The following is a 13,142-nucleotide window of genomic DNA, read 5'->3' on the forward strand; positions in this document are numbered from 1 at the left end:
AGCCTTAGCCTGAAGGAGCTCCTTTGGCCCTCAAAGTAATAGGAGAGCTTGAGGCTTAGACACAAACTACTGCACATGAGCTGGTCTCTGGTGATCCTGTGTGTGAGGGCAGTTTTTCTTTTAGCAGGGTCACTCCTGGTGCTGCTATGTGCTTCCCACCATTGAAGCTCACCTTTGTGGAGAGCTCAGTGGCTGATGTGCATGCTAATGTCTCCTGGTGTTTGAGTCTTTGTAGCTTCCTAAGAGGACTGAAATTTTGTGCAGACCCGGGAACAGGCTAATGATCATTGGGCTTCGCCCTAGTTAGGGTGTGTTCGGATCTGATGAATGGGGATATGAGTCAGCCCACACAAAAGCAGCAGGGAATACTTTAGCATTTCCGGTTTTTTGTTGCTCCAGCTTCATAAAGGAGTGAAATTCTAAAGGAGGAAAAGATTAATCCGACTTCCTCTTTTCTTGGCAAAAGCCTTGCAAAGATTAGAGGGAGATGTGGGGTCATTTTTCTGAGATAAACTGTCTTTATTTCTTAAAACTGAATGTGTGAATTAATGGTGGGAAGAAGGAGCAAGGAGTGGAATTTCAGCTGAAAGCTTCTGTTAACTTCAGTGAGTTTGCGCCAGTTTAACCCTGTGTGCCCATGCTCCATTGTCCTGCTGGTGTTGTGTCTGTTTATTTGAACATGACCAGTCTGAAGAAGAAACACAATGCTGTCAGTATCTTTTCACAATCACCTTTGTTCACAACATGTGAGTTTCTAGATTATTTGTGGTTTGTAATGAGACTTGGGGATTCAAGCATAATAATTTGAAGACTGTTTCTGGCCCAACTGATTGAAACCGTAAAGAAGGGGGAGATTGATCCCTTTGTGAACCATTACTCAGCTTTTTCATCATCATGGGTGTCCAGGATGGACTGTAATAACCTTGAGTTACCACACTCCCAGCCATATCCAGACTGTAACAGTAGTTATCTGTGTCCTGGAAACTTTCTTGCTTTTTTGTAGAGAATAATTCCATTGGGTGAAACAAATCACTTTGCATAGATAATGTTGGGCTATTCTAACTTCTGTAACTGGCCAAGAGTCACAAATTCCTCACCTGGACTAGATGTTTTCTCGCCAAGTCATTGACAAGAGACCGTGCTACTGAGTACAGCCATCCAAGAAAGGACTCTTGTGTGCCAAAGTTTGAATTCTGCTGGTTCACCTGATTCATAGCAAGTCTGAACTGGTTTATGTTCTTGTGACAAAAAAACGATGGCCAATATTATTGCTTCATTCATTGCAAATTTAGTTTCAGCTTTCTGGGTGTCTGTAACTGCTGTGAAGTTCAGTCTGTACTTTTGGACCTAGTGCTAGTAAGACTCGAGTTTCTTTGGTAGTAGACTTAATCAGTAGCCTGCAGATAACAAATGTTTCAGTGAATAGTAAATAACTATTTTGTGACTGGTGTGTGTGTTTTTAGATGTGGATATGGTTTGTTTACCTAAAGAGGCCCGTGTTTTCAGATGGCAAATTTTGAAGACTAGAACTGCTGGGAAGAGTTCTCTGTTGGACTGCTTGTTTTATTGTAGATCTCAAACCACTGATATTTGTGTAATCAATATTTAGCAATGCAGTGGCTGGTGAGAGTGCACTGGACAGGATGGCATGTGGCCTTGGAGGGAAACTTGTTTTGCCAATGATTAAAGAACATATTATGCAAATGCTTCAAAATCGTAAGTAACTGCATTTTCTTTTATTGTTTTTTAACAGTTCTGTGCTTTCCAGGAACTTCAATACCTCTTAAGTCTTTTTGTTTAGCTACTTGATATGTTATTATACTTTTCCACTTTTGATGTCAGCAGTAAAAACTGTAAATGCTGTGAACTTGAAAGTTTATACTTTCTCTTAGACCGATTTAATAAACTTACATAGAGTGCATTACAACATTTTTTCTGGTACATGGACAGCTGAACAGAGATGTCATAAAATATTTTTTAAACACTGGGAATTACATAAAAATAAGGGAAGAGTTGGGTTTTTTCTATTTCAGAATATTCTCTTTAAAACTCTAAACAGACCCTCACAGTACTTTAAGTTTGTCTAAAGTGCCACCTGTTTTTCTGTAGCTCAGTGTTTTTGCTTCTTCAGAAGCGCTGCATTTAAGTGAAATTTTAATACATTACAATTTGTAGAGGAAAACTTGTTGGTTTTTTCCCCCTGGAATTTGATGGACTGAGGTCATTGGCAGGCTGTCTATTTGGTATGCTGATTTTAATACTTGTTTCATGAGGTCTTTCTATATATTCTTATTGGTTTTGTATGCTTCTTTTCCTCTTGAAATACCTGTAATGTCTGCTCAGCCAATGTAACAAAAAAATACTTTGCATTGCTTTCATGCACTTTTACTTGACCTGTGATTTGAGCCTTTGGAGTAGAAGATAACACAGAAGTTGTGGGTACTGGCCTTCTTGATTTAAAACCCAGTCCAGAAAAAGTTGTTAGCATTTTGGGTATGGAACAGAGGGCTACTCAAGGTAGCACCTGCTGTGTGTGAACACCTACGAAGTCTGCTTGGAATTAAAGTTTTTTCCTGTAAACAAAGTTTTATTAATGAAATGAGCTAGCCTTGATTCAGTGTTGGTAGCTTCTAGGCTAGCAGCTAGCTAATTTTGTAGTACATTCAGAGAAGTGTGGAGCCTAATAATCACTGAAGACCTGACTCATATTAAGGGGAGGTCATGCAATTCATGCCAGATGCTTGTTTTCTTGTGGGTCAGAGCTGTCCATAACCATTACTACTCTTTGGAAAAGAGAAATGCAGATGTTGTTTGGATTGGAAGCTCTCAGTGGTAAGGACGGAGGAAAGATGAAGACACTTAGATTAAAATACTCTCAGAAGTCAAACTTTTCCTTCTCCTATCCTCTCTTTCTTACAATTTTTTATTGAAATAATAATTTAGTGCTTTGGAGTTTTGATTGGGTGGCCAGATGGTCCAAAGAAGATTGTATTTCATTTTGTAGATTCATTAATTTCAAGTTTGGAATACATGCTAACAGTAATGCAGTGGGAGTCATGAGGTGTAGGCTTAACTAGGAACATCTAATGAACTGAAATAGCACAAAATAATCTGCTGCTTTTCTGTTGTGCCTTCTGTCAAGATGATACTTCATTGCATCCTGGTCAGACAGAAGCTTGAGTGTTAGGATTCTGCTGCTCTGAACTGTGATGTTCTTCATAACAGGAATATAATGTGTTATTAGCAATAATGAAATATTGCACTATTTTGGGAGATAAGTTCTGTAACATGCCTTTCTCACAGGTCATTTGGTAAACCTGTTTATTCCTTTGGTTTTCTCTTCTGTAATCCCAATGATTTTTAGCACAGAGAAAGATTTTTGTAAAAAAGAAATAAAAGAAATTGGAGTTTATCACATGTTGCTCAAAAAAAAAAAAAAAAGAAAGAGGGGCATGAAAGATTAGGTTCAACAGTACCCACTACTCTGAGAATAAGCTAATATGACTTGGAGGTGGGGAAAGTTTACATCGTGGAATATTGCTGTTCCTACAGCCTTGAGAAGACTGCTGGAAAGTTTAACAGAAATAATTTATTTGTTTTAAATTCAGATACTGTTTGAGTCATTAGACCTTTTTCTTGAGGAAGGTATGGGCTCTTCTGATGATACTAAAACAGAAAAAAGATGGGGGAGAGAAATAAAAATACTAAAAATACTGTCCTGATGTTTGCCTGGTCAGCTCATTTAATTAAAAATGCAGTTTCCAGGTATTAGTACTATGTATGTACTTGTATCAGCAGTTAAGAATTCTTTTTTCTAGGTCTGGATTTGGCCTGGATTAGACACTCAATTTTTTGTGCATCTCTGGAAGTATGTATGAGGAAAACAGAAAAGTATTTAACAAATCAAGTAGATGCATTAACTTCCCTTCCATCTCCTATTCTTCACTCTGCCTCCTCCTGTGTCCCCTAGCCCCTGCAAAGATAAGGTGATTCATCTTTGTGGTTCTTGGTAGTTCTCAAAATGAGTAACACTTCATTTTTACTCTTCTATAGCTGACTGGAAGTACAGGCATGCTGGCTTGATGGCACTCTCTGCCATTGGAGAAGGTTGCCACCAACAGATGGAGGGAATTTTAAATGAAATAGTTAATTTCGTTTTGCTATTCCTTCAGGATCCTGTGAGTATTGTTCTAGTAGTTATTTCAAAATGTTTTCGTTTCTGAAAATTAAAGATAACTGCTTGTTATGGCTGCTTGTTAACTGTTTGAGGGAAATACTTTTTCAGCATCCCAGAGTAAGATACGCCGCTTGTAACGCTGTTGGACAAATGGCAACTGACTTTGCACCCGGGTTTCAAAAGAAATTTCATGAAAAGGCAAGTAGTAGAGTAGTAGTAGGGGGGAAAAAGTGGTAAAATTATGTCCCCTTCAGAAACTTTGTCTGAAAAAGGAGTATTTCTTTTCCAGGTGATAGGAGCTCTTCTACAAACCATGGAGGATCAAGGCAGCCAGCGTGTTCAAGCCCATGCAGCTGCAGCACTCATAAACTTCACTGAAGATTGTCCCAAGTCACTGCTTATTCCATATTTGGATAATCTAGTGAAGCATCTTCATTCCATTATGGTGATAAAATTGCAAGAGGTATAATACACTGAACAAATTGTTTGATGGAGGGTAACCTTGTCACATAAGCAGAATAAGTATAGCTGAACTAAGACCTCAGAAATGAGCCAGTACACATATCTGCTGCTGCTGGTCTAAACTGACAAGAATTAGCATATGTGCAAAAGCAGATTTTCACATTTGGCATGCTTCTAAGTAAAATGTGTGCTTTTAAAATATAACACTTTATTCTTCTTCTTTCCAAGTTGATACAGAAAGGCACTAAGCTAGTTCTGGAGCAAGTTGTGACTTCAATTGCATCAGTTGCAGATACAGTGGAGGAGAAGTTTGTTCCTTACTATGATTTATTTATGCCCTCCTTAAAACACATTGTTGAAAATGCTGTTCAGAAGGAATTAAGGCTTTTACGAGGAAAGACCATTGAATGCATAAGTCTAATTGGTCTTGCTGTTGGCAAAGAAAAGGTAAGCTTAGATTTTATATAATGGTCTAAATACACTTTTTAATGCCTTTATTTTTTGTGGTATTAGCACTGAATTAATACAAGCACTTGTTAAATATACAGCTGTATTGTTGCAGATTTCTGTGCTTGTCTTTTTTTCCATTTCTGAGGTGATTGTGTTGCTGCTTAGGTTCACAAATTTGCAATAGAATCTTTTTGTAGCTTAAGTAATTCTTGTCACATTGAAAAATGTTGAAAGCAAGAATTTTTTCTTCCTTTGAGTTGATTTTTTTTTTTTTTTTTGCTTTAAGAAAAATGACATGGCATCACATTTAGGCACTGTCAGGGGCAAAATGTATGCAGTTCAAAGGGAGCGTAGTTTTGTATGTGGATGCCTCAAAAAGTTTGTGAGCATTTAAGTCTCTGAGAAGTAGCATCTTAATTTGCCTTTAAAAACATACTTGTTTCCTGTATCTAGTTTATGCAGGATGCATCAGATGTTATGCAGCTATTATTAAAGACACAAACAGACTTCAGTGATCTAGAAGATGATGATCCACAGGTATGTTGAAATTGTGTCTTTACAGCTCGTTGGTATTAAAAACATTCCTTGTATACATGATGTTTCTGCCCCTTCTGTGGCCTTTCAGGCTAGTTGTCCAGCCTGTGTTACAAAACTTGACATTGAGATGGCCCTAGAATCTTTCACAGAAGTGTGGTTAGGAAATGAGACTTCCAGGACCTATATTTGCAGAAGAAATTTGAGCTTGCTGTCACTTTCTTATAAATAGATCAACAAGACTTGTTAAGCAGCTGTTCTAATAAGCAGAGAGCTATTTTAACTTGTATATTTGAAAACAAATACTCCTCTAAAAACATAGTACTGCACCCTTTTTTACTTTTTGCTCTATTTTACCATTTTCAGGAATGTGGCTTGGTAGTATTGTTTAAATCTGGGAAATATTTCAGAAAAATATTATTTTTTAGAACAGGCACTTGCAATGTAATCGTGAATCTTATATTGTCACATTTTTACATGTATAGCACCTTTGATTGGAGGTGCTGTCAAGGTTTTGCTAGACTTGGGATGTCTTTTGATGATGCATTTTTATGTGGATTGCATATTGGATTAGTTCTCTTTGAAATAAGCTTTATGGACTGCTGACAAATTCTTTTCAAAAGTCCTATTGTGTAATGCATTTCCTTTATTCCTTCCTTTTAAGTATGCATTAAAATAAAATGTGGGACATGAAAATTCTGCCTTCTCTTTTCTAGATTTCTTACATGATCTCTGCATGGGCCAGAATGTGTAAAATACTTGGAAAGGAATTTCAGCAGTACCTTCCTGTTGTCATGGGACCTTTAATGAAGACTGCATCCATTAAACCTGAAGTTGCTCTTTTAGACAGTAAGCTTAAGATGTTTTGCTTGAAAAGTATACTGAAATAAATTATTTTGTAGCACTTTTAGATTATTTTTCCTTTCTTCTGTATAACAGCACAAGATATGGAGAACATGAGCGATGATGATGGTTGGGAATTTGTAAGCATAGGTGATCAGCAGAGTTTTGGAATTAAAACTGCAGGCCTTGAAGAAAAAGCAACTGCATGCCAAATGCTGGTGAGTAATAAAATGGTTTTGGTGATCTATGTGTTTCTGATCAGTCAAGTCTGGAGCCAAAATCTGTAACCAAAATACTCTTTTTTGTCTCACGTGAAAGAGTGTTTTGGGTGACACTGCTTAGTTTGACTGCAGACACTTAGTTGCATGTGGGTTACTTGATTAAAAATAGTTTGTTTAGTTAGGAGGTTAAAATTTTTTAAATGAACAGATGGTTTTCCTTTGTTAGCAAAACTTAAGGAATTGGATATGTTAAAAAGTAGTTCCTTTTTGCAAATATTGCTGTTTTGGAATTTGGTTTGAAAAATACTTGCATGCCCTAAGAGTGAGAACTGATGCTGCTATCAGGGTTTCTCAAATTACCACAGTTGAGGGGAAGGGAAATGGATTATTACATGTTTTTAAAATAAACTAAAAAAAACCTTGAACTTTTAACAATCTCCCTCTCACCTTTACATAATTGAAAAATATAAGTATCATCCCTTAAAAGAGGCATATCTGTGCTCTATTTTTCAGGTTTGCTATGCAAAAGAGCTAAAAGAAGGATTTGTGGAATACACGGAGCAAGTTGTAAAGCTGATGGTTCCATTGTTGAAATTCTATTTCCATGATGATATCCTATTAACAAATACCACTGTGAAAATGGAAACTTAGAATCAAGATTGTGCTTGCTGTTTTCCTAAATGAATTGAAAGTGTTAGTGTTAAAATAGTCTGTGACTTTATAGCAGAAATGGTTTCAGGGAATGTTCATTTACACACCCTATTTTAGGTAATGTGTTCCTACTTTTCCCCCTAGTTTCTTTTTAAATAAGCAATCAGTAGAAAAAGCGATGTTTGTGTAACAAAGCAGAAGGCAACTTGAACAGCTTTTCTGTCATGGCCTGAAACAGGCTTGAAACCACTTCTACAGAGCAGGCAGTGTAATTTTCCTGTGATTTAATCTATATATAATTAAGAAATCGAGTACATGGATTGTAATGAAATGAGTTTCAGGTAGAAAACCAAGAACTTCATTATGGTGGTGGGATCTTAAATTCTTAGCACTTTGTTGGTGTTGATTGCTGTATTTCCTTAACAATGGCACGTGTCCGAGTGGCAGCTGCAGAGTCCATGCCCCTCCTGCTTGAATGTGCCAGGGTTCGTGGGCCTGAGTACCTCACACAGATGTGGCACTTCATGTGTGATGCTCTCATCAAAGCCATTGGGACAGAGCCAGAGTCTGATGTCCTCTCAGAAATAATGCATTCTTTTGCAAAGGTAACATTCTTACAAGTTTCATGGTGTTACTGTTTGTAGCTTTTTAAAATAAGAAGGGGCATGTTTGGTGTTCCTTTAAATGGCTCGAATAAATGCAAGGTTTCCTCTACAGGAAATTTGTTGTGACTGTAAATGTTGTTACAGCTGATGGAAAAAGTTGTTTGGTTTTTTTTTTTTTTGCAAGAATAAAACAGTTACCAATTTTTTTTCATTGTAACCATGAGCAGCCGAAATTATGGGTATGAAATGTAGTGGTACTGTGCCTTACTTGTATAATTTGAGCGTTGAATACAGTATGACTGTTCTTCTAATATTATTCCTGCTAGTGATCCAGAGCATGTATTAATATTCTTTGTGTGCTTAGATTTTATTAAGACTGCTCATGTTAAATTTTAAAGCTGAAAAACTGGTTGTTTTGTTTCACAAGTGCATTGAGGTAATGGGAGATGGATGCCTTAACAATGAACACTTTGAAGAACTTGGAGGAATACTGAAAGAAAAACTAGAAGAGCACTTTAAAAATCAAGAATTAAGACAGGGTAAGTTAACACAAATCCTGTTAACATGGGATGTGGCTGTTCTTTAAAGCAGAATTTCTAATTATTTCTGAACACAAAAAAAATGTTTTGATTTCATTGATTTGTATATTTACATAAAGTAATTGGACTGTGAACCAACAGAATCCATGAGTTGTGTTTGTAAGCTCTGGGAGGATTAAGATGGCATCATTTTCAGCAATACTGTACTTTAATCAGAAGTTAATGAACAGATTTACTTGAAAGACAGTGCACATCTGTGGTGTTACCATTTCCATGGATTTTTTTCATCTGAAGTCTGCAGTTTTCTCAAAGCAATAGTAGTTTATTGTTTCTAAGCACTTTTCTTGTCTTGTCTTTGTGGACAAGTTGGTGTGTTTGTTTCCATTTTATGTGCATTTTTACACATTCTTAAACTGGACTATCCTGTACTTCTTCCTTTTCTGTGAAAGTTTTTTGAAGCTTCTTGAAGCTTCTTAAAAATGGAGAATTCCTGTTGCATCTTCAGCTACTGTTTCCTGTTTTCTAAATTTGTTTCTGCATAATTTTTCCCTTTCACAGGCTTCTTATGCACTTACAGAAAGGCAGTGGTTTAATTTTTTTCTTTTAATTTAGTGAAAAGACAAGATGAAGACTATGATGAGCAAGTTGAAGAGTCATTACAAGATGAAGTAAGTTAGTTTGAAGAATTTTTCTGCTCTACAAGCACCAGGATGGAAATACTGCAAAAATATGCCTTTGACTCATTTAGGGCATAGTGCATCCTTAGAATTATTTCTTCATAGAAGAATCTTGTTACCACAGTCCTTCGAAACAGTAAGAAATGGGTCACACTACATTTGTGTATTAGAAAATATGAAAGGTTTCCTTGTCTGATGTGCTGAAGTAAGTTCAAGATATAACTTTTTATTTTCTTCATCTGCTCAAACAATTCTTGGATGGCATTAACACTGATACAGATTTGACAGCAGACCACTTAATTACAGAATAAGCTGAGTTGGAAGGGACCCTCAATGATCATTGACTCCACTCCTGCCTCGTCACAGGGCATCCCAAGAGTCACACCATGTGCCTGAGAGCATTGTCCAAATACTTCTTGTGCTCTGTCAAGCTGGTGCTGTGACCACTTATCCGGGGAGCCTGTTCCAGTGCCCAGCCACCCTCAGGGGGAAGAACCTTTTTCTAATACCCAACCACAACCTTTCCTGACACAACTTAAGGCCATTCCTTTTGGTCCTGTTGCTGGTCACCAAAGAGAAGAAATCTACGCCTGCCCCTCCTCTTGCCCCAGTGAGGAAGTTGTAGACTGCAGTGAGGTCGTCCCTTAGGTCTAGCCTTGCTGACTTGCTTTTTCTTTGAGCCTTGCAAGCTGGGTGGCTCTTAACCTTGGGCCTCTATACCTCTGATCCTAAGACATCTGGTGTGTCATGACAGGAGCCTGTCTCAAAAAGAATAGCCCAAAACCAGAAAAGGACAGCAGGATGAACAGCTGCCATCATGTGTTTGCTTATGAGAGAATACCGAAGTGACTACTTAACTGCTTACACACTAGGGTACCAAAGTGAGTTAATAGTTTAAAGTGGAGGTGATTGTAGAAGAGATACAATAATTTTATTAAATCATTATTAGTATGGAGAGAGAGTAATAATGAATGACTGCTGCTGCTTATAACATGAGACAAAGGATGCTCAGTAAATTTAAGAACTAAGAATTTTTTTTGCTGCACAATGCAGGTGTGAAGCTTGATCACATGAGTTTAACCTGTATGCAGGCTCCAGAAATCATACCCATATGTAAATACTGTCTTAAATAACAGTGTGGTTCTTGACCCCCTTTTTAGGCTTTTTAGAATTAGGCCAGCATTCAAGAGGATATATTTTTGTTGCCTTCAAGACCCTTTTATTTTCTGGGTGTCACTCTGTACTGAGAAAAAATGCAAGCAGGCAGCAGTTTCGGAAAAGCTAAGTCCCTATTCTGCAACAGAGTTGCAAGGCAATTTTAAAAATGTTCTAATGTTTGCTGATTGTTCTGTAAAGTCTGGAGAAAGGCTTGCCTGATTACCCTGTGAAAGGAGGTGTGGGATGAGGACATCACTTGCCATATGGACAGAATTAACAAATTAGTAACTTTTGGATATACACCTTTGGTCTCAGAGTATGTTTTATGTAGCCCTTACCTCAAAGCAGCAGAAATATAAGAAGCACAGAAGTCATGAGAGTTCAAACAGTAGTTTCAGATCCAGCCCTCACTTCAGCAGTAACAAAATGACTGATTTGGTCGAGAGCAGAAGGTGTACACCAAGCAAGTGTTACACTCTCTTCCCCAAGCATCTGTTATCAGCTGTTGGTCAGCAGGCAGTACCAGGCTAGGTGGACCTTGTGGTGTGCTGGAGCAGTTCTCTACCTCTTAATGTCATTGTGTGCATGTTCCAGGGTTCCTGCTTGAGCTGTGCCTTGATGATGCAGAAATTGGCTCGCTAGGAAGGGTTTGAATATCCAGTTGGTGGGAGCTGCCTGTTGCACAAGGAATAGTTACTAGTTTGTCACCAGAAGGTGAGAAAGGTGAAGATCACTAGGGATCAGAAACTAGCTGTACTGTTTTCCCTGCCTGCTAAAGTATAAACTGGTTAAAGGGACCATACTGTAAAACAGAAGTTGCTGTAAAAGAAAGTTAAGAGTTTTCCCAGCGTGTGTTCAGGGAATAATCCTCACCTGTAGATATAACTTGAATTGATATCTCTGAGGTAAGGCTCTTTATTTGACCAGTTTGATGTATTAACTGGGCAAGGTGAAAAATTTGAACAAGAGGAGGAAATAATATTTGTTATATTTTTGCCGCAGTCTTTTATCACAAAGGCAGTTATCTATTTCCTTTTCCACAAAAGCTTCTTAGGGTATCTGTAAGGTACAGAAGAGGAAAAAGGCCTTTTGCCTTCTGTAAGGGGAACCCATTGAAGCAGCAAATTTGCACAAGACGGTTTTGTCTTGATCTGATTTTTCTGTCCCTGAAACAAACCTGCAAGTCCTAGGCAACTGAGTTCTAGCAATCAACTTACATTTTTAAGAAGGGTGAAAAGGAGCACTCCTGGAACTAGCAGTCAGTCAGTCTCACTGTATGCCCACTACAATCTGAACACATCTCCCTGGCAGCAGTGGAAGACAGGGAGGTGATTAGAGACAGCTGATACAGCTTCCAAAATGCATACCATGCCTGATTAATTTAGTGGGTTCTGTGATGGAGTGACTGTGTTGATGGACTAAGGAGCAACTGATGTCATCTGTCTTGACTTCTGCGAGGCCTTTAAGAGGGTCCCACACAACATCCTTGTCACTAATTTGAGGGGATCTGTATTTGATTAATTCAGCAGATAAGGAATTGACTGAATGGCCATGTTAAAAAAGTTCAGTTCAGTGCCTCAGTATCGACATGACAGTAACAAGTGATGTCCCTCAAGATACTGGAACAGGTTCCCTAGAGAAGGATGTGGATGCCCCATTCCTGGGAACAATCAGGGCCAGGTTGGATGGAGCTCTGAGCAACCTGCTCTAGTGGGAAGTGTCCCTGCCTGGTGGGATGTGTCCCTGCACATGGCAGAGGGTTTGGAACTAGATGATTTTTAAGACTCCTTCCAACCCCAACCATTTTGTTTTTCTATCATTCTGCAATTAGACAAAGAATTGAAAATTAGTGAACTTTTAAAAAAAGGTTTTACCAAAAAAGTCATAAATCAACTTTAGTTTAGACACTTAGCACTTCATGTGACTTCCACTCCGTTAAAGATTGTTAATCTTCATGTGAATTGTATCCTTTTCCTTTCAGGATGACAGTGATGTTTATATTTTGACTAAAGTGTCGGATATTTTGCACTCAATATTCAGTAGTTACAAGGAGAAGGTACTGCCATGGTTTGAAAGGTTACTTCCACTAATTGTCAACCTAATTGTAAGTACCTTGTTTTCCTTTAATTTCAATGTAGTTATTTCTCTGATGCATTACTATGCCTTTCATGCTGAAGTCTTAGAGAGCTTGGTAGAGAGAATGTAGCAATTACTCTTTTACAAAATAGGTTTGTTCTAGATCAAGGATGAAGTTGTTACCCTGTGCTTTCTGAGCAGGGTTGCTGCTGTGCTACTTAAAATCTGTGTTGCAAGACTCCGGATCACTGACACACACAACTGTTTTCAGAAATTTAATTTCCTTGAGACTGTCTAGTGTCTCAAAAATGGATTCCAAGAGGAGGGACAAATAAGTGTTGCAGACTCGTGGGGAAAAATTGAGACTGATACATGTAATGGAGTGTGAAACAGAGGTGCAAAGATGAACACCTGGATTTTGTTTTGTTTATGGTGTTGCTGGAAAGATCACTACTGCAAATTACATGGTTTTAGGATTGAATTTAACCCGTGAAGATTTTAACAAAAGTATTAGACCACCGTTCCTGTGACTGTTTCATTGGCTGTACGAGAATTCAGGGTGTCTGAGCTGTTGGCTGTTTGTGCCGCAGTGCCCGCATCGGCCGTGGCCGGACCGGCAGTGGGGGCTGTGCATTTTTGACGATGTGGTGGAGCACTGCAGCCCCTCCTCCTTCAAGTACGCCGAGTACTTCCTGCGGCCCATGCTGGAGGCGGTGTGTGACAGCAGCCCCGAGGTGCGGCAGGGCGGG

The 13,142-nt window shown here is 38.4% G+C and overlaps 1 protein-coding gene across 1 annotated transcript in view; it reads left to right on the forward strand.

Annotated features, from left to right (window-relative positions):
* IPO5 (importin 5) overlaps positions 1-13,142 on the forward strand; it is a 40,149-nt gene that overhangs the window by 16,292 nt on the left and 10,715 nt on the right. Inside the window, exons 9-22 of the mRNA XM_031059533.1 lie at positions 1,610-1,716; positions 4,054-4,178; positions 4,286-4,375; positions 4,467-4,640; positions 4,868-5,086; positions 5,543-5,626; positions 6,340-6,472; positions 6,563-6,684; positions 7,201-7,297; positions 7,771-7,943; positions 8,371-8,482; positions 9,095-9,150; positions 12,299-12,421; positions 12,984-13,127. Coding sequence (XP_030915393.1) covers positions 1,610-1,716; positions 4,054-4,178; positions 4,286-4,375; positions 4,467-4,640; positions 4,868-5,086; positions 5,543-5,626; positions 6,340-6,472; positions 6,563-6,684; positions 7,201-7,297; positions 7,771-7,943; positions 8,371-8,482; positions 9,095-9,150; positions 12,299-12,421; positions 12,984-13,127 — 1,759 coding nt within the window. The remainder of the gene's footprint in view (positions 1-1,609; positions 1,717-4,053; positions 4,179-4,285; positions 4,376-4,466; positions 4,641-4,867; positions 5,087-5,542; positions 5,627-6,339; positions 6,473-6,562; positions 6,685-7,200; positions 7,298-7,770; positions 7,944-8,370; positions 8,483-9,094; positions 9,151-12,298; positions 12,422-12,983; positions 13,128-13,142) is intronic.

This window comes from Geospiza fortis, unplaced genomic scaffold (assembly GCF_000277835.1).
Source record: "Geospiza fortis unplaced genomic scaffold, GeoFor_1.0 scaffold84, whole genome shotgun sequence".
Lineage (NCBI taxonomy): Eukaryota > Metazoa > Chordata > Aves > Passeriformes > Thraupidae > Geospiza > Geospiza fortis.